The sequence below is a fragment of the Hylaeus anthracinus genome, unplaced genomic scaffold (genome assembly GCF_026225885.1).
Source record: "Hylaeus anthracinus isolate JK02 unplaced genomic scaffold, UHH_iyHylAnth1.0_haploid 11985, whole genome shotgun sequence".
NCBI classification, from domain to species: Eukaryota; Metazoa; Arthropoda; class Insecta; order Hymenoptera; family Colletidae; genus Hylaeus; species Hylaeus anthracinus.
In genome coordinates, this window is record NW_026534333.1 from 7,809,301 (window position 1) to 7,830,698 (window position 21,398).

At 37.4% G+C, this 21,398-nt stretch overlaps 1 protein-coding gene across 7 annotated transcripts in view; it reads left to right on the top strand.

Annotated features, from left to right (window-relative positions):
- The window catches only part of LOC128887275 (collagen alpha-1(XVIII) chain), a 237,746-nt gene that overhangs the window by 186,995 nt on the left and 29,353 nt on the right, over positions 1-21,398 (top strand). For 6 of the 7 annotated variants that reach the window (XM_054142984.1, XM_054142982.1, XM_054142986.1 and 3 more), the window contains exon 5: positions 3,143-3,214. The exons of the other annotated variant lie outside the window; for it this stretch is intronic. In XM_054142984.1, the coding sequence (XP_053998959.1) occupies positions 3,143-3,214 (72 nt within the window). The remainder of the gene's footprint in view (positions 1-3,142; positions 3,215-21,398) is intronic. 7 annotated transcript variants of the gene reach the window in all.

Below are 21,398 nucleotides of genomic sequence, written 5' to 3' on the forward strand. Positions count from 1 at the left end.
TAAGTTTTAATTCTCCTTCTGAATCTGTGAAAATATCGCTATTAAAATCCTTTAAATCTATAATACATTAATATATTTATCATTAATTTTTCTAAATCGCATTTAGCGGATAAAAATCCATCGCAAAGAGAATTGGTTTTCCGTCCGAACAGTTTAACACCCACGCGACACGCGTTGTACTTAAAAAATTACCGAGTCGAGTAATCTTTTAAGTCCGGCATTACATTTCGCGGAACACGAAAGATCGCAATTTAAGCCTCGGTTAACGCGGAAGTATACAAGCGGAAACGCTGTCTTGCGGCGTTTAATCGGTGAGAAAAAACCGCGATCAGGCTTTTTCGCTGGCCGCCAGAAGATGAAAACGACTTTTTACGGTTGCAAATCCGCGTGGCCGGAGGATTTCTCTCCGGATGGAAAAATCCACGGTACACGCCCACTCCGAAAAAAAACCTGTCCGTAATACTCGGTGAGAGGCGAGAATAAAACCGTTGTATTCCATTACTTGATAAGAGGGTTTTCTTTTGGATTTGAAAAATAAATTATTTTATATTCTTGTCGCTTGGGAGGTTTCAAATATTCCTAAATAATTAACTAAAAATCCTTTTAAAATTCGTCCCTTCCTTTGGAACATGTTTTCCTCGAACCGTTGTTTTTCAAACATGTTAACGTGATATCTTAAAAATAACAAGTCCGGTTGAATTAAAGTTGTGCCTGCGTATAAAATACATTTCAATATTTCAACACAAATGGCTACGAAAAGTATCTATTCGTTATTCGCTATTCGAATAAAATTCTCTCGTTCGTCTACGTCGTGTATCTGTAGTAGTACGAGCAGATTTTTTTTCGACCAGAGCGTATTGTCGCGACACGGTCCGTTGAGGAAGAGAGAAAAAAAAAAACGTTTGCGCCAACCGAAAACCGTAAAAACGCGGGCGTAAAGCGCGTTACTGCGGGCCATTTGGGAAGATCGATCGATCCCGCGAACGCTTCCTGGAATGATCGATGCCGTCGTTCCAGCGTGTATCCGCTTCTTTTTTCGAAATTGAGGGTCCGATTCGTGTATCGCGCGGATAAATCGCCGATTCTCCTCCGAGGTTCGCGAATCCACGGGCGCAATTTCTCCAGAACGATGTCGGAAGTGTTTGCTGATGTCTTGTCGCGGTGTTCACGGCGAGATTTAAACCTCCACTCCTGTCCCTTTCTTTCTTGAGAAAGAGGGAAACGTAAATTTCCATGGAAAAAGTGTCCACGAGTTTTCGTTCAAAGTCGATGAGTTTGTAGTTTATAATATTTATTGCAGTGCAATGTTAACACTTTAATCTGATTAGATACAGTCTACAACTTAGAAGATTTTCTATATTAATACATATTAATATAGGTTGGAAATGCTTTGTTTGTATTTTTCAATCTGAGAAAATATAAGTAAAATATGAAATCGATCAATATGAATCCTAATTAATCTGAATTCTGTATCTGGATTCAACCATGTAAATTCAAGCAGACAATTAAAATATAGAAAATAATGAATTTTTCCATTGAGAATTATCCTCAAACGAACAATGCAATACGTCCGATGGCTTTCATATTTAGAATAAAAGCGCAATAGTCGAACACGATTTTTGAACAGCATTTTCGTGAACCTCGTTCTCGTTACACCGGGAACAAGAACTTCGTTATGAAATTTAAAAATGAAATTGTTAGTCAAACCGACAGGCTGACGGTTCATTATAATACCAGAAAGATCGTCGTGCTCCGGATAAAGCTATTATGCCAGTGCTTCCCAACAGATGTGACGCCGCGCACTGATGTCCCGTGACGAGAGTGTGTGGGTGCTCCGCAAAAAAAATGTGTAATTAATAATTGAAAGCATTTTACATGTAAACGAGATTCCAACGCTTCAGAATGCTACAGAAAATATTCTTATAGTATTCGTTAGCTTACGTTAGCTTACGTGGACAAACATCTTCGTCGATGGGGACCATGGTAAATATAAAAAAATATAATGATGGTGTTTGGAAATCGACAAATAAATTTAGCTAGGGAACTCTATTTTTAGATTGTTACATCATCGGTGATATCATTCTATGTTCTGCCCGAAACGTGTCGTGACGGAAAGAAGGTTGGGAAGCACTGGATTATGCGACAGGTGCAAAAATGATTTTCTCTTGTATTCGCATTAAAGCGCCATGCTCGCCACTGTTACACTCACGGTGGCAGAGGGGTCGCAGCGTGTAAACACGATCCTTGTGCTCGCGTCAGGAAATCAGTGTTAATTTGCACTCTGTTCGCGATTCATTCTGTTCGAAAGAACGGTTTATCGAGCGAAACAAAAATTTTCAGATCCGTGTAGAAGAGCTTACATACTGATGTAAACGTCAGCGCGAACGCGTGACGCATAATCCAGATTTGTTGGGAAATAAATCGCGAACACGACGGTCGGAATTTATTTTCACCGTGGATCCGAATCACGCGATCAGATTCGTTATCGCGAAAATATCGTGCGTTTTCTCTCGATTGCGCACCTTGGGAGCAAACAATATCCTCTGACTGATTTCTCTGGGATTGATAAGGGTATTGTTTTAGAAAGAAACGTAATTAGTAATTATAAGTATGTTCTTTTGCTGTTTTCACACAAGAAAAGACTTTTTATTTTATTTTATTTTTATTCACATTTCTAATCAACTTATGAAATCTCTTGTCACATTAATTTCGCTCGTGTTGTACACAGCAAATGTTTTACTTAAAAATCGAAGTTTTGCATGAAATATTTTATTTCATGTTTTTAACTCCTGTATAACAAAATAAATATTAGCGAAAATATGATATTTATCGAATTCTACCCAGTAGTAATATTCAATATTTGACCAACAATACTGCTTAACAGCGTTGCTACCGAGTATCGATGGAGGGAAATGAATTTTCGAGGTAATTTGAACAATTCTAATTTTAAATATTCAGCGAGATCTGGATTCCACTTTTTCTAGTTTTAAACAAGGTGACTCGGCGAGAAGTGAAGTTTTAATTTTAAAAGAAGGTGTGACCATCGCGCGTCGTGAACGGAGAATAGAACAGAGACTCGTGAAGGAAAATGAATTATGTGTACCGTGCAATCGTGTACTACTTCCTGATTGTTTATTTAAAGGGTCTACTGCAAACGTTGAAGCTCTATTCCGGACATCCGGCGGATTTGGTAAAGTGCACAGCCGACTTCAATGTAAGTATATTTATAGTCTTAAGAATTATTTTTAGAGCGATTTCGTAGAAATAGTAGTTCCAGTAGATATAACAATTTACAATAAATTTATGTAAATATAAAACAATTTTAATTGAATATTTCCTTTGGAAAGAACGTCCAGTGTTTCGTATCGGAATATTTTTTGGAAATTAATAATGAGTATCTGAACCATAAATTTATTATAAACTAATGATAGATATCTATTTAAACGGTTTTAATTTTGTTTCGTATCATTTTCCATACACGCACGCAGTGTATCGCATTTATTTTATTCTGATGTGTAAATTTATAGTTCTTCCAGTATGGTGGGTATATTGAAATCTATCATTCTTTGCAGCCTCCTCGATCAATCATCCATTTATATTTCACCACGATGTATTAAAGTTTGAGCGATGTATTCACTGAAATTGAAGTATGACATTGACAGCTGATTAAAACAAGATGTCGACATTTAAATGGACCGTTAGGCTAACCCATTGTCTAAATTCGAAGTGTTGTTAACGAGACTAAAAGTACAGAATGGAAACACAATAATTTTTTTTGAAAGGACACTCGTTTATAACAATTCCCCCACACAAGTCAATATCGAACCAAATCAATTTCAATTCACATCCAACAACCTCTAGCTTCAAATTTCGCCTTTCGATCAATATCAAATTATTTAATGGATGCCTCCCCCCCCCCCCCAAAAAAAGAGATTCATAACAGATACTAACCCCTAGTTAAAAATCTCGAGCATTTCAATTCGTGCGATCCATCACAAACGTTTAGAAAATCATTACTCGCTCTATCAATTCATCCTACTCCTGTCGTAAAATAATTATCGTTGTACGAAAAAAAAAAGGGGAAAAATATATTGCCAAAAGTCGTGGGAAATTGACGAGGCTTCCCAATAGGTCAGCGAGAGCCAATGGGATACTCCCGGGGGGCAACGGTGCACCGCCAATGGATCCCGGTGAGTCAGCAACGATAAATCGAGCGATTTATGAAGCGGCACGAGCAACGGACCATTCTCGAGGAATAATATCGCTGTCGACGTGCGTATGCACAGGTGGGACAGGGACAAGGCGCGATCGCCCCAATGGTCTTGATCCTGATGCGCCGATTCTTGATAAACGTTCGTCGCGGGCTAATCGATTTGTCCTCACCGTTTTGATCCTGACATTACTTTTACATCGTTCAACGTCGCGAATTCAATGCGAAATGGCCGATAAAGAGAATCAACCAGCGACTATTACTGTCTGAGGTTAGAGTGCTTTATTTCCAGAATATTTTTTTTTTTTTATATCAATGCTCGAATAAGGAAACTACATTTTTATTCGAGTTCGCCGAACGAACGTGTCGCTGTGGCGCGTCGATTTTTTGAAATCTGCGCTAAATTGGTTCAAGAGCTTCGTTACCGTACGTTGCGCAGAACGATGTTTTAATTAAAAATATTTCACTCCGGACCGATGAATGCTTTTCCTCGACGAATCCACCGCACGTGTGCTAAACATATTTTCGAAGAAACAAACGTGACGAGTTATTAATTGCAATTGCCTACATAGCAATATTTCAAACGAAACATTTAATGCTTTTAAATCAGGACGAGATATTCGAGATTTTGGTAAAAATGTTCTGCATTTTATTGAGAAAAAATTGTCTGTTTTTGTCACTGATATCCGTGCTTTCGTCTTGTAACACAGTCTCTGGTCGCCTTCGCTGAGAGTGTCTCACGGTATAAAACTAAGGCGAAGAATTTCTTAACAAGTGACATCCAATAAAGGCAACCTGAATTTAAACGTTATGAATAATTCATGGTTTCGCGGCTCGGCCTAAATAGTTGCGGTGCCATTTTGAAAACGGGAAAAAAAACAACAAAGAGTGAACTTTTAAAATGGAACAAAGTCGTATATATTTCTGCTTAAACAATTAGTGAATTTTTAGCGTCAGTGTACCGCTCTTACTTATAAAATACATAAAACATTTGAATTTAATACACCACCCGGCGGGAAGTTGAATTTTGCCAGCTTCCTGACAAGAATACTAATTTAAGCTGGAGAATTTCTCGTCAGGTTTGCTACAATTTTACTGGAAAGCTGCGCGTATTACTTATATCAATGCAAATATATGTAAATACAGTTGCCAATTTCTGTAACAATTTCGAAATTAGAGCACCGCAATCTTTCGCCATGGAACGACAAATACATTTCAAGAGAATCCATTTTGCGAAAACGGCGAAAAAGTACCCTCATTTGTTTACTAATTACTCGCTGGGAATACAGAATACTAAACAAAGAAGAAGCTCCAATTTGTTCAATCCCGAAATCTAATAAACGATACAATAATCTTCTGTTTTAAATCGAAGCGAAGGAATAACTATTTACGCATTTCAAAATGCTCTGAAACATTCAAAATATTACAAAATTGTTGACCATTACGTTTAAGTGACCAGCAGTTAATTCTTCCACTTCGGGAGGGATCCGTAAAGCACTCAAAACTGGGGGTCGTTAAATAATATTTAACAAACGCGTGCACGGATCGTGTTTGTCACGTAGGAACAACACATGGACGAACGGAATATATGGCCTACATAAATCCTGGTTCGAGGATCGATTAAAAGTTATACTAAAATACGTCGCCCATTACTTACGAATCGCGAATAAAAAATATGTCGAGCTCTGGCATACACACGATCCTCTGAACCTTAATTAGACCACTGTTATCTTTTGGTAAAAAAAGAAAAAAAAAAGAAAATGAGGATTAGTAATTGCATCGGTTTTTTTCCTATATTATAAAACGGAACATTGCTTTATTATTTATAAGAGCCTTGTAATTAAAACGTATATAGATTAATAATGTTCGGTATAAAACTCTCGACCAATAATTTTTTATTCAAAGTAATTCTTAAGGTTTGTTGAAATCGTAGATAGCTATGTTTGAATAATATTAAAAGCTTTTGCTCTTTGTTCCTTTACCTACCACATATTAAGCAATTTCAGTTGCGCCAGAATGTGGAAAAAAACGCGGAATACTCTTTTTCTAGCTGTTCAAACAGTGATTATGAAAGCGGTCGTAGAAGAAAAGTAAGGATAGGGAAATGCAATTTCGAAACGAGTTAATCTCGTAATATAATTATTTTTACGGTGACAAGAAGGAGTATTTGCGGAATGAAGAACATAATAAACATAACAGGAGAAGCGAAAATGTATTCAGACAGCTTTAATCCTACGGAGACGAGATTATTCGTATTTACTACTGATTGTTAGATATTTCTGCATTATAATAAAAGTTAAATTTAATAGTAGAATAAACTATCAACTATTCAATTTTTTTTTTTATGCAACTTGTTTCCATGACTATTTGTTTCTTATTAATTACGAAGATATAATTCCATATATTATTTTATATAGGATGTAAAATTTTAGGCATTTCTTCTAGAATGATATAAACTGTTCGCATTTAGAGAAACTTGTTGAATTCAACAAATGTCGTCCTTCTATCCTGCTATCATAGATCATGCTTTGCAAGAGGCTTTGCGAAAAGTAATTGAACTGGACTTCGAATGTTTACCCCACGCATGGTATTCGTCAGATTTATCGCCTACAGATTGAAAAAACAAAACTTTTTACAACAAAGCTGACGTGGAATATGGATTCGTCCATTTTATTAAGTCGAAGGTGTTTGATTCTTATACCGTGTTTACACGTATACTACGTGACCATAATATATATATCTCCGTCAGGATTGTGCTCGTTTGAAATTTACACTTGTCAAAGGGCAAAGGATCGAGATTGAAAAAAAATTCGCTGTTATTTCACGGCGCGAAAGAAAAAAGGCAGAGGGTATCCCAAGATCGGCACTCTTCTGTGGAGAACCTGAGGAAATATATATAATTCCTCGCGAAATGCTCCCTAAAGGGAGTGCAAAGAGTTGTTTCTAGTTTCATTCCAGTAATTCGATTTCCATTAAACGGTTTCACTACACTCCGAACCTTACGACTCCTTTGGGAATCGAACGGGGAACAAAAAAAGAGTCCCAAGAATGCGAAAAGGAAACTCGCTGGGAAAGTTTGAAAAGCGTTGAAATCAGGCGGGAACGAGGAATTACAAGGACTCTGGACTCTCGGTGTGAGCCATTCAGAGTGAATCGAAAAATTCCTTTTATCATTGTGCGAAATTATTACATTTGGTCTGTTTCATTAAGATGTCTTCTTCCTAGTTGGAAAAGGAAAAATAATACTGCAAAAATGCATATTAATAATTTTAATTGTTGTAAACTTCAAGAAGGTTATTTAATATTTCGTTAACATAGGTGTATTAAATTTCTTTTCTTGTCTCATACCTACGGATTCATCTCTTTTCACCGAAGTTTTTTTTTAAAATATGTCCTACGTCGTATCAAGAAATACCCATCTGAGAGCTGTCTTCCTCCCTTTTTGTTTTTGCGTTCACGTAAAAATTTCCATTCCAGAGATAACGAGTCTCATTTCTATACAACCGTCCCCCGCGTTCTCGTTACACGGTGAAAGCAGTTCCAAGTACTAATAATAATGAGATTACTATTTCCAAATGAATACGGTCGAGTCGAGTAGTTACAACCGGGAACAACAATAACGGTGACCGAATAACATGGTTGTGTATCACCGTAACCGATGAAATTCATTATGGAGCTGAGTGACTGTGCGTGGTGAATTGCTGTTTTCCAAATCCGCGTTCGATTACGATGTTCCGGGATCGTGGTTCCCGCGCTAATCTGCTAAACGGACTCTTCAGTAATTGGGGGAGGAAGGGGGCGTCGATGCAGCTCAAGTTATGACTTATGATTCGATGTCTAAACTGCGAGCACGGTGGCCTTTGAAGCGGTCCCGTTAATCATGCGATCCGCCGTAAAGTTTACTCAACCTGGCTCTCGATTACGTAAAGACCCTACCTGAATATATAGGGGGCATCGTGATACGTGATCGTTATGAAAATAGCATCCAACGCAGAACACGTTGTTTTACGAGCAATGTTATATACTTTAAATTGCATCAGCATTAGGTTGACGTTAATACGACAAAAAGAAGGTATTAGAATAGTTCCTAATATTTTATACAATATAAAATATTATAATATTATGCATTTCGTGCATAATTTCCTTATACTTCCCCACCGTACTTTGTTATCTACGATTATATTCTCCAGGTCTACAAACAAATTAATTAATTCATACAAACAAGGAAGAAATCATTTCCTCAGTGGAACGGAATCCTTATTAAAATAGAATTCGTACAATGGAAAGGTTGAAGGTTTTGCCTCAGAAGGATCGGGATTCGTGGCTTATATTCTGAATTCACAATGGTAAGCAATAAACCAACCCCGCAAACCAGTTTCAGATCTCATCTTTGTAAGCGTACTTAATTCAGTTTCAATGCAGCTCTGCTATATTAATGTATAACAGAGATAGCGTATTGTAGTCCACACTCACGCTACAATGCCGGATGAATTTACGACTCGGCGCCCTAATGACACGCTCAATAATGTGAAATATGCATTTCTGTAATGATAACGCGAGCAACTCTCCTCTTTTTTATTCAAACATGGCGGGGTATCATTTTTTTTCGCGGTTCGCGAGTGTGGCCAGAACAATAGAACTGTGCAAATGGTGCATTGTGTCTTGAGGGAGTACACAAATGTTCGTAAAAGTGGTGGAAGTTGGGATTTATAATATTCAAGATAGAAATTGTTAAAAATTGTATCCTGTATGAAGGCACTGCAGTTTCAATAATAACGTGGTTACTAACAAAGGCCACGCCTTTGATTGACAAGCTAATACCGAAAGACTTGATTAATTTTCTGTTAGAAAATGACGAACACTCTCAGTTTTTTCACAAGTATTTGAAAATACACTTTGTTTGAGCGTTTAAACATCAACCGCTTGGTCACAGTTTTTTACGTCAGATTTTATCTAGATTTCCTTACTATAAAAGGTATTTTATCGTAATTCTCGATAGAGCCGTATCTTATAACTATCTCTCGTATTTAAGTAAATCCATTCAATATGACAGGCAAAAGTATTGTTATTTATATACACTAACCTCTTCAATAAAATTATTTTGTTCCAAAAATTCCAATTTAACTTCGTAAATTGTTAATGGTAAAAAAATTCGTTTTGATTATCCGTCAAATGTTTCTTACAATAAAATGATAAATATGCCCATCGTTTAGTCGCAGTCGAGGTGGTGTGACACTTGTAGAAGTTTATTCGCAACGAACGTAATTCGCGAATACCAGAGCGACGACGAAGCTTTTCCACGAACGCATCTGAATTAACCGAAAACTCGACGCGACTGATGCTTGAATTAAACTAAACTCGAATTCTCGAAACTTCAATGCACTCTAATGGCGAACCGTATGCAAGCCTCGTCGAGTAATTACATGAACAGTGCCGATTAGAATATAGTGGCCGAGTTTTTATAGTTGTAACTGAATCTAGGTGTACAATTAAATAATACAATTTGGTAAATTTCTTAATTATTTTTACATATGGTATATTCCATGTTCAGACAAATTACGAAAATGTTGATGGTTGCTGCTTGATAATTAATTGTAACGGAAAATGATCAATGAACTTTTAAAGGTATGGTTAAAAAGGAAAAATAAACAGAGCTTTCTACATGACCTGATACTAATTACAAAGCTGCACGCTGGCCATCGGTTTGATGCCATTGGGAAACCTCGGTAATTGAACCAAGAATAATCAAGCCTTCTGCCGGTGAATGCGAACGGTGAAAATTGGAATGATACGATTGCTTCCACTGGCTTGTTAATCTTTTTAAGAGGATGTTGCTGTATACAAGCACGTGGAACGTGGTTCTTTAACGGGAATCTGTACGCAACGTATTTGCAATTTAATTGGAATGTTCCTAAAAAAAATATACAACCCTCTCAATTATTACAAAACAGAAAATTCAATACAAATTTGTTAACTGCATTGGAATATGCGATACTACGATTACGATAAAATGATAGAGTAATGTGCGCAATTATTAATAAAGAATTTTATTGACTGAACCGATAACAATGTTTAAATAATCTTCAAAAAAAAAAGTTTATTGATGATACACTTTTAGTAGATGCTGTTTGGTTATTTTGAATATAATTTTACAACACGTTTGTTTTCACATTTTTCTGACCGCGAGAGGGCAAGTCCTGGAACTTCTGTTCATTCGCTCCGCGGAAAGAAATATCTGTCAGGAACAGTAGTACGTTAGACGCGAGACCAATATAGCGCGACGAGCACAAAAATTGCGGGTACACGGGTATCAGCCCTGCGAGCACGTAAAACCATAAAACGCAAACCCCCGGAAAAGAATCGTAAAGGCATTCTTAATCAAATTTCCTTGAGAAGAACGATTTCATCCCTCTCTCTAATCGAATGCCGAAAGTGTCGCGTTCAATATTCATTTCTTCGCGCAACTGTGACTTGTCAACTCAATTTTACACCAACGCGTCGGGGCTAATTTGATCTAAAACGGACGTTGACGGTGGCGCCGAGTCCATGGAACCGAAACCTCATGAAATTTTGATATCGTAAAAAGTAAAGCTTTTTTTAGAGACAAAGGTAATCCGAAACGAAATTTGGCGATCGATATTCTGGAACGAATGAATGGAAGAATCGACTAAAAAAGAGATAGCCAATCGGCTGCCCTTCAAACGTATCATACTCCGACTTGTAATCCAGTGTTTCTGTGAAACGGGAAAATAATAGTAATTCAAGATGATTCGTCAATTTCCACGCCCGTAGTTTATGTTATTAACGCGGAGGCGCGGATGAGACGTAAACGTAGAAAAGTGTTCAGCTGACAACAACCTTCTTACCGCGTACACATTTTCGGCTTCATTTCTTTTCGTCCTTAAGATCGTTTCCCCTCCACTTTTGCGGCTTACGAGTTTTCCTAGCTCATCTCACGGACCGTGTTCCATACCAGTGCTTCCCAACCCTTTTTATACCATGGCACACTTGAAAAAGGTTTACATCAGTGTAACAAACTTTTTCAGGCAACACAGATTATGTTCGTATTATATAAAATACGTAGTTTTGCAGCGCGTTGTAATAGATTTTTTTTTTTATAGCCATCCGCGCTATTCGTTCTCTGCAAAGACTTCGTTTATTTAGAACATGTTGTACACAATTTTCTTCATTTTTCTTCGTAAATATATTTGTGCGAATCCTTCAATTTATTTACTAGATAACTAAATGTTGGATTCAGAAGTAAAATCATAGAGAATACAAAGAAATAATGCACACGAACACGTTACATTTTAAAACTGTGACATAAAATATAATTTATCCATTCATTCGTACGTGGCGTTCCTTTCATATTTTATTTTACTTTATTTTTAAATCCCCGTAAGGCGAGACATCGGAGCAACCACGTCAAAAGTGCCCCATTCGTTAATTTATTACAAACTTACTCGCGATCCCACGCTCCCGGCACACCTGTTGGGAAGCACTGCTCCACACAGGCGAGAGGAAAAAAAAAGCGTCTCCGGAAAAAGGAAATAGAGGATGGACGAGAAAAGTCGTCGGAAAAATGGGAGGAGGCGAGAGCAAAAGAGAAAATACAGGAGCAACGAGTGGGACCGAAGGTGAGACAGAACGAACGTAGGTGATAAGAGATAAAAGGTCGGGAGGGGGGGAAAAATAAAAAGGGGGCAAAAGGGGGTTGAGAGAAGAATTATGGTTGTGGCCGAGTTCTCATACTCGAGAAGCCCCGGAAGACTTTTGATGACAGAAGACACGAGAATATAAATGCACTTGCGGGTCGTGCTCGACAGGAAACTACAATGGAAAAAGCAGTAGACCGCAGCATAAATCAAATTCTTTTTGCTGGCTAAACTGTCGCTTGGGGAGCGGTCAGTGTTTCTGGTGGTATATGCCGTTTAATTCGTCGCGAAACCCGAGTCAATTGAAATGCAGCTGAAATTTTTGCGGCCGGTTCATTCGTTTAAACTCTCGTTATTCTTTTTACCACATTCGAGGCAATTTTCGCAATTTTTTTGCAGGAGATGTAGTCGACGAAAACTGTTGATTTCTTGCTTTTTCATATTTACCTTACCTTAAAATAAACCTTTCATATTTACCTTACCTTAAAATAAACCCCTAGTTACAGTCATTTTCATCAGTATTCGTACCCCTATGTCTATTAAAGACATTTGTCTAAATTAAATGACAGGTTTGGTCATTTTAATACTTGACACCATGTACTCCATCGCGTGTTCTGATACATATAAGAGGCGGAGCAATTAATATTTATTACTTCTCTGAAAAAAAGACCGTTTGAAATTCTCTTCAATTGCGAAAAATGTTCGAAAAATGAAATACGTGCGAAGCTGTGATAAGTGTCTAGATTTTCTCAGCGCGTGTTGCGGCTCAAGAGGAATATTAATGGCGTCGACCGGGGAATTTAGGAAATTTTATTTCGCCCGCGTTGCTATTACGAAATTTGCTGAGGAAGGTCCCGAAAAAGAGATGGCTCGTCCTACCACGAGGCGACGAGAGGCGTTCGAGTGTTGGTCGCTCGGATATTCATGGAAATTCCCGCTAATAACGATAATTCAAATTTGAGCTTGAACCCGGCAATTCGGGGCGAGAATTGTGGGCAGAAAAAGGAAGGCGGGGGCGGCCTCGACATTAGAGGATCGTTAGGACGAGATTCGATCGATATCTCGCGGCGAAGGCGTGAAAATTGAGAGGCCCGAAGAGTGGCGAAGCAAATGGGAAACAAGAGCAATCTGATGAGGTCCGACGAGATTGCGGTATTGTTCGTGAGATACACCCGTGTCCTGGCCATGCTTTATTCTGTAGTTTATTTTGCTTCTTCTCAGTTGCCGCATATTATGAATTATTAGATATAGGGGAATCTCTTCAATTCCCTAAATTTCGAGATTGCGCGGATTCTTTACGATTCTACGACCCTCGTAATTTTCAGTCTTCTAGATAACAAAGTATTCCACGATTCTTTTGCTTTTAACCCATTCACTGCTGACTACGAGATATCTCATAGGCCGATATTCTTTTTGGTTACGACAAAAATGAACAAAGACAAATGACTTTAGTCTGAATTTTTAATTTATTATTCTATCGACATTACGACTATATCAATTATTGGTCCAGTTTCTCGAGGCTGGGAATCCTCTAAATTTCTTTTTGCAAATTTCAATGCATCGCCCCATGGTATAACATTCTGTGCCGTATGTGATGTTTGAACTATGAACATCAATATGTACCTCAATATCCATGTTACATATAAAATGCATTGTGTATCTTCGTGTTTGCTGATAGTAGTCGTTTGCGTCGAACACGGTGGATAGGTTGATATAACACAAAAGTTGGAAACAAACTCTCAGAGAACAAGTTATGGATATATATATATGGACACATCGGTGGTAGATTTTGGTAGTAAAACAAGACTCTAGGTTGTTGAGCATGGCCTAGAACAGGACTTTAGGTTACAGGTATCGAGCAAATAGTTTGATTATTTTGAAAGATAGGTAGCTGGATAAAAAGGGACAATTAAAAAAATATGGAAAATAATTTATAACTGTCGAACAGTTTGACCGATTTCTGTCAATAAAATATATGTTGTAAACAAACTGAGATACATTTACATAAAAATTGACGAATGTATCTGATGTTAAAAATATTGGAAAAAAAATATTACTCTAGATTTTGATAAATATGTATATCCCTCTGGTACAAATATTTTCAGTTTGAAATGTTTGGATGCTATTTCACAACATATATTCTTTTTTAGAATGTATTTCTTCTAAAAGATAGACAAAGTATAGTTTCTGACGTGGAAGTGTTTAAATTCTAAAATAGTTTACCTATAATTGGCAGATTATGCCTCTTAATTCCTCATCCGAGGCTACTCCACACGTCCCAGTGGTTGCTTAACCTATATCCGACGAATGTTTAGTATTCCGTTGTGATCTGTATGCGTCAAGCATCGTATGGTTAGTTTACCGATCAGTTATCCGGGAGACAGTGTATTAGAAACTGTTTGAAAATGCAGAACCTTCTTCGCGAGAGCAAGATAGATAAGGACTTTCGAAGTGTATTTATAAATTTGAAATTCCTCTTTGTTTATAACGCGAAGCACAGAGCTGATACAACGTTTTAACACCTTATCGATCATACTCGTGTTAGTGCAAACTGCTGACCTATTCCAGCTGCCACTATCTATTATAAATCTGTCTGAATAAGTATCTAAAAATTTTAAATAAAAAAGAAAGTATGAGATTAATTAGTTCAGAAAAATGAAACCAATAGTGCGTATTGCAAATTATAGGAACAATGTTCCACGAAAGTCAGTTTCTATTTCACGAGATGCGCGTAAATTTTGATACCGAAAAATTAAGCACTCTAGTTTCACCAGACCTATATAAATTCGCACGCCACAAAAAGTAGAACAGATTTGAAATTAAGATAAACGAATCGCCATTAAAACGCAGTTGGCTTCTTCCTGTAAAATGAAAACTACGTTCTATGCACACCGTTTCGTACAAAGTGCCACATAAATATCGCGAGAGGAATTAATTCGTTTCAAACAAGATTATTTAAATACCAATTGCGAGTTTCCATGAAGTACGTCTTCGTGAACGAAGATAAAGGAACGATAAGAACGACCAAGAAGACAGCTATTACACTATACAACCATTATTCAGTCAGTTCGATGAATGATTTAAGATGAGTATGTCGTTAATAAAAGTTAACTTGATAACAACGCTTTTCGAGTACTATTGAAAGTAAAAACCGCATGTTGAATATAATAGTATTATGGTAAATGTCTATGTGTGGAATTGACAAAGAAAAAACAGATTTCTTTGAGAATATTCACTACATACAAAATAACGATTACTTAAATGAGGATTCACTTTGCAAATGATGTCAGTAATGAGAGCAAAAATCGAGCTGCAATTGAAAGCGTTTGTCGATCTCGAGGACGAGTATCGCGTCTATTGAAGCAACGAGCGTTCAGCGTGACAAAAGAAGAGGAAGATGCAACGCATGTTGCGACTAATAAAGAATAAGTACCAAAGCAATTCTGTTACGTCCATTCAAACCTTTAAAGCATCCATCCATGTATTCAAAATTGATCTTTCTACGTTCCCCTTTAAAATTAAAAAAATTACATTCCCATAGTAGAGCTACATGCCATTATTTCTGCGCATCCTGCGCAAATAATTCCTCCTCGTGGGAAACAATAAACCGAAGGTGCGCGAATTGTGGGGAAAAAGACAAAGTGGCAGAAGAAGAAGTAACGGAACTGTTACAAATTGCGTGATCGTGCACGTAGGACGAATTTAAATTGGTCGAGAGGCACAAATATAAACCCCCATTCGACCCACATGCCACCAGGTGCCCGCACGAAATTCATATGTATCTGTCACGTGCGTAATTCACCCTCCGCGACGATATACGGCTCATTCTTTTGTATTTCTTCTCATCTTTGCCCGCACAGAATTAACGGTGCATCGACGGAAATACTGAGAATCAGCGATGCGCGCCCTTCATTCTCGAGCATGCTCATCGCGTGCTTCGATATTAATTGAATTAATTCCACGTTTCGCTGGCATCGTCGTTGGCTCGAAACGCGCCATGAGGATTCTCGATTTCTTTGTGTCTTTGTGCGATTAGCGTTGGAGGGTTCCGCGCGATTCTGTTCAGGACATCGCGATGCTTCCACGATAATTCGCTACGAGATGTTTTCCCTGTTGCGATTAACGATACGGACACTTGGCTCTGACCTCATTTAAAACAGAAACTTGCATCGTTTTCTAGAATTGTAATTTTATAGATAACTTTCTGGAAAACGTGTAGAAAATTTCATAGAATATAGAGAGAAAGAATTATACGAAGGTAAATGTATCTTTCTAAGATCGCTAATATTATTATTATAATATTGAAATAAACACGGTGGATCATCTTAAATTTAAGGTACGATTCAATTTTTGAAAAAATGTATAACCACTGAAGGAGATACGTTAGAACGTGCGCAAAGTAGACGAATATTATGTCAGAATGCTCAGAATCTCGTTATTCTGTATGTCGCATAATTAAAACGAAATTCCATAGAATTCGTTCAAGCGCAGTTAAGCTGTAAAATGTAATTTGATACGTGTAAAGATTAACACGTAGCCAATTTTCATGAAAATTGTGGATTTTCCGCGATATTGCAATATTATTTATGGATTGCTATTTTTCGGAGTAATTGTTCATTATTTGCTTGCAATAATCTTTGTTTTTCTGTATTCAAATGTTCAACGATACGTTAATTGATTTATCGTTAACTTCGAATAGAAGTGAAATAGCTCAAAATATAGGTATTTCGATGCTTGATAACTCTATCGTAATCAAGTTAACTCTTTGAAGTTAGGTGGGTTAAAAACTGTCCCACTTTTGCTTTACTAGTTTTATATTTAGTTTTAAGAATATATACTTTCTTTTATAATCGTGTGCTTCAAAGAGTTAAACAAATTTCTTAAACGGGATCAAGATGACAGACGAATTTTTTTTGTTACTGTTTACGTTAAAAAAGGATTTAAGAAACCGTCCATATCGTTTAAAATAGCAATTGTCGACGGTATCAACACGCAACTTTAATATCGAGGAGATCGATTCCGAGTTTATAGACCATTCAAAAAATAAAGCCCGATGGAACAAAAGGATCCGTTGAAAGTCACAGTCCTGAAGAGCTAGCGTCGAAGTTCGTTCTTCTTGTTCCCCACCGAAGGTGTCGAGTGTTTTAATTTCATGGGGCGTTAAATACGTGCTCGAAGATGAAATAGGAAAGAGACGAGAGCGATCGTAAAGGAAAAGAGAGGTGGGGACGAAGAAAAGCAGGGAAAAAGTGTTCCGAGAGAATAAGGACGGTCATTATACAAACTTCTCGATTCTTTTATGCCTCTCGGTGTCGTATTATTCCGATAAATTTTTTCGTTCCCCAGAACGAACATCCTAATCAATTCAAGTGGCTCCTCGCGAACATAAAAGAGTCTTTCGTTTCCTACAGTACATTTATCCAGACAATTTGTCCAACACAGTACAATACTGTAAAGTTTGTAAATAATAAGTAGTCTGCAGATACATTTGATGGTTAAGTAGAGAAATATATTATTAATAAAATATATTAGAAGCTAAGGGATACTTTCACACAACTTTCAATTCTTTCTCTCTATTCGTGAAAATATGATTTTGCATAAACATCAGCGGTCTAATAAGAAGCAAGAAACGAGCAACCATCGCAGATACCACTTCCCTTCTCGCGGTGAGAAATTATCGTTATTCGAAACTCGGGGTCGTGAATTTGTAAGCAAACGTGCTCGTGTTTGCATTTTCAAAAGCGATAATTCGCGTTGCGCCATCGAGGAAAATGCATGGGCGAACCACGTACCGTGAAGGTTATAGTTTCTACGGTAGAACCAGGTGAGACGAACGAGACGATTTTTCAGTTTGCCTTCCTATTTGGAACGTTCGAAACAAAGAATCCCTGTGGTTCCTTCCAGCGTCGTACGTAATATAGATACATCTTGGATGAGAAACATTTTGAAATTTTTTAGAAAATACTGCATACTTCGAAGCTACTTTTACCATTATTCTTGAAATTCAAAAAATTTGCGTCTACGTATTATCAATGGAAGAATTCTATGTTACGTAAAATTGCAGAGAGATCTCAACCCTTTGGGGGTGTCCTCTCGCGAACCGTAAAAAATGATGCAAGTGTACGGCGCAGTTACATTTATTAACAAATAAAGTCTGAGAGTATAATGTGCACTTATCCGCACGCGACAATAGGTCATTTACGCCACCACGTATCAGCTAATCACTCCACCAATCGCTGCCCAACCAGAGGAAACGACACAACCGCCATTCAACTGTTGCCGCACTGTTACAACACCGTGGCCACCACATGCTACACGTATTCAATCACCAACATATTAATCTTGGTAACATTTGTACCAGTTATTGTGAATGTTTATCGGGAGTAAAACAAGATTGACCGATTAAACCAGCAATGCGTATATTGCTGAAGTGCTGAATTTGAAAGTTTTAAATAATTTATAGTCGGTCATATAATTTTCTTACTAATGCATCATATTACAATTTTATGAAATAGACGACATTTAATGTAAATTAGTTGTAAATCTAAACCATATATGCCCGCGTGACATCAAATACTAATATTATTAATATTCGGGAAATATATTCAATAACGATACCATTACCGCTGCTATATATGCATATTCATTTCACTGTGCTTTTCATCTCTATCCTCTTAATACACTATTCCAAATGATTTTATCATTCGCCGCTCTCCACCTCTCGCGGGACCCGATATATATTCGCTCTAAAATAATTCCCAGAGAAATTAAAAGATATTCCTCCCCAAAGATGTTTAACTTTGAGATACGAGTGCTCTATTTTATGAAATGCCTCTCGTGACTGTACACGAAAAAAAAAATATAAAAAGTTTGTCTTCTCCATAGATAAAAAAAAGGCAGTAATATTCTGTGAAAGACGTGAGACGGTGTCGGTGAAATTTTATTTTTACAATATTTAGTTCGTTTTATTTTCGTTCAATAGAGGAAACGAATTTCATGTAATTTATTTTTCGTCAAAAACAAGTCCGGCCGTATTTTGAAACATTTAAAACCGAGCAAACGAAAACTTGAAAACAGAGAAGTTTATTCTGCGTTTATTAGTTTTAAAAGCAACCAAAAAAGGAAGGATCGATCTAGCAAAAATTCAGAAGCGTTCTCTTCTAAATCTGAAAAATGGATCCCCTTGAACAAGACCCGAACTGATCGAAATTTTGTTCTGGTGATCGCAGAATAGCAATGAAAATTATGTATAGTCCATGGACAAATCCTGCAGAATATGAAAGAGAAGACATAGTGGAGTTCGCGAAAGGGCCAGGCGTGGAGAGCAGAAACTAGACATTTTACGAACTACTAATGCGGAGGGGCCAGCGAGGAAAATTGTGAAAGGCAGCTGGTATTAAAACAAACATAAAGAACGTGCACGCCGGATGTTGCAAAAATGCAAGCATATCAAGTGACGAAAACTGAGACGACGCGACGTCCGCCATTAACTTCTCGTCATAAAAGGGAATTTCCAGCGGAGAATCGCGCATACTAAAAGAAGCACCGGAGGCGTATCATATTTAGCTACGAAAACAAGTTCAATTTGTCAACAATTAAAAGGAATGGTTTCTAGAGGGCATTTCATCAACGCCGACACGACCACGCCTTCAGAATTTTAACTCTGGCGAGCACAATCGTCTCTCCGATAAATTACGTAATTAGTTCCGGCGTTTGGAACTTCAAAATGAAAGAGTTGCAAAAATTAATTGGCGTTTCGTCCAGGTTTTTGCTGGTTTAATTTAGGTGACCCCGAGTGAATGAAAATATTACTTTCATAATTTAACACATTCAGACCCGATGCCAACACTCATACGCGTACGTGATAATTAAAAGTATGTTCTCCATATTGTTCTTTGAAATGAGACGATTATTCCGAAGTCGATTATTTTATAATGTACTCGAACATGTTCGTCACGAGTACATGTTAAGTGATTATTCAAATGAGAGATTACTCGTTATTAATTTAGTCAATGTGGAAAATCAATATATTATGATAAACGTTTATTTATTCCCATAGATAAACTCGCATGTGTTAGGTACTTCATAATACGCATCATTCTTGAAAATCACACGATTCTTAATTCAAAGTAATACATCTCGATGCAAAAAAGTATACGCCCCGCAAAGAAAACAGCACGTACATATAATGAATATTGCTTCATCAGAATATTTTCATTTTCATAGAATATTTTAAAATTTTAACCGTCCCGTCGCTCTGTACATTTCTTTTTAAATCGCCACGAATGAAACTCACAGTGAAATTAATTTTGTTTTATAACCGGAGTTTTCCCTGGACGAACCCGTCTTCATGGAAATTCACATTCAGAGGAGGTAAATGGAATTTCCGAGATCTTAATGAGTAACCAAGGAGATCGTTCCGCGATAGGGCGGATTTCTGTAATACCTAATTGGGAGCAGAATAAAATTCGTGTACTTAAATGACTTAACAATAACGCATCTCACAAGCTCGTAATTCACTTCGTCCATGACAAGGTAAAATGACCCAATTTTCGGATAGCACATATGTACGTGAAATAACACAAACAATGTTGACAACCCTCTTCGTTCGATTTAAGAATGTTTTGAAACCGTAGTTACTTCATATACACCTTTACGATGAACTTCTGACAGAAAATTTTAATCGACATAATGTACGAATCAGATCTTTTTTTCATCGTGGATCCTTTCCACGATTGATGAGGAATTAAAACGCGCAGCAATTAAAAGACACACCGTGTGATTCGTTTGTTAAAGTTCCACGATGACTGCTTTCACACAATTTTACGGTTTCGTGCGCTTTGCCCGCCTTTCAGCATCCCCTGAACTTCCACCTCCCCCCCCCCCCCCTTCAAATCTTTACAAACGAAATAAAGTGAAATTTTCCCAGTATACCCTTCCTTCGTCGCTTTTTTTCTGTTTCCACTCCGACCTGGTTACCGAGGAATGAATTCGCGCCCTGAACTTCGCTGCCGCCGATTATAGAATGAAAATATTTAACGTGGTTGCATGCAGACAAAGGCGAAATTTCTTTAAATTGCTTCAACGGGTACACGTGTTTACGGGAACCATTTCGCGATATTACAAATTATGCTGCCAGGTGTTAATTCCTGTTTCGTACATTTGGGGGCGAATTTCGTTAAGCTTCGAGCGAAAAGAAACCGCGACGACTGTCGTCAAGAGGTGATTCGAGCGAGAATCGATGGAAATTAATTTTTAGCGAGATGTAAAAGTATTGAATATGTCACACGACTTCATCAGGTTGAAATTGTTCCGATGACATAATTTATACATCCATAGAAACTCGTTTTCAATCCTTATCCTCGTTAAGAAAAGAGGGGCATGTGTGAACGTTTAGTTTCTAAATTATAGTTCGATTTAGTAGATGTAATTTCTGTTAATCTTGAATCTAATTTCATGCACGACATGGAAAAACTTGAAATTGTCAGTGCATAAAGCCACACGGTAATTATTAAGCTTCTACTACAACCGCA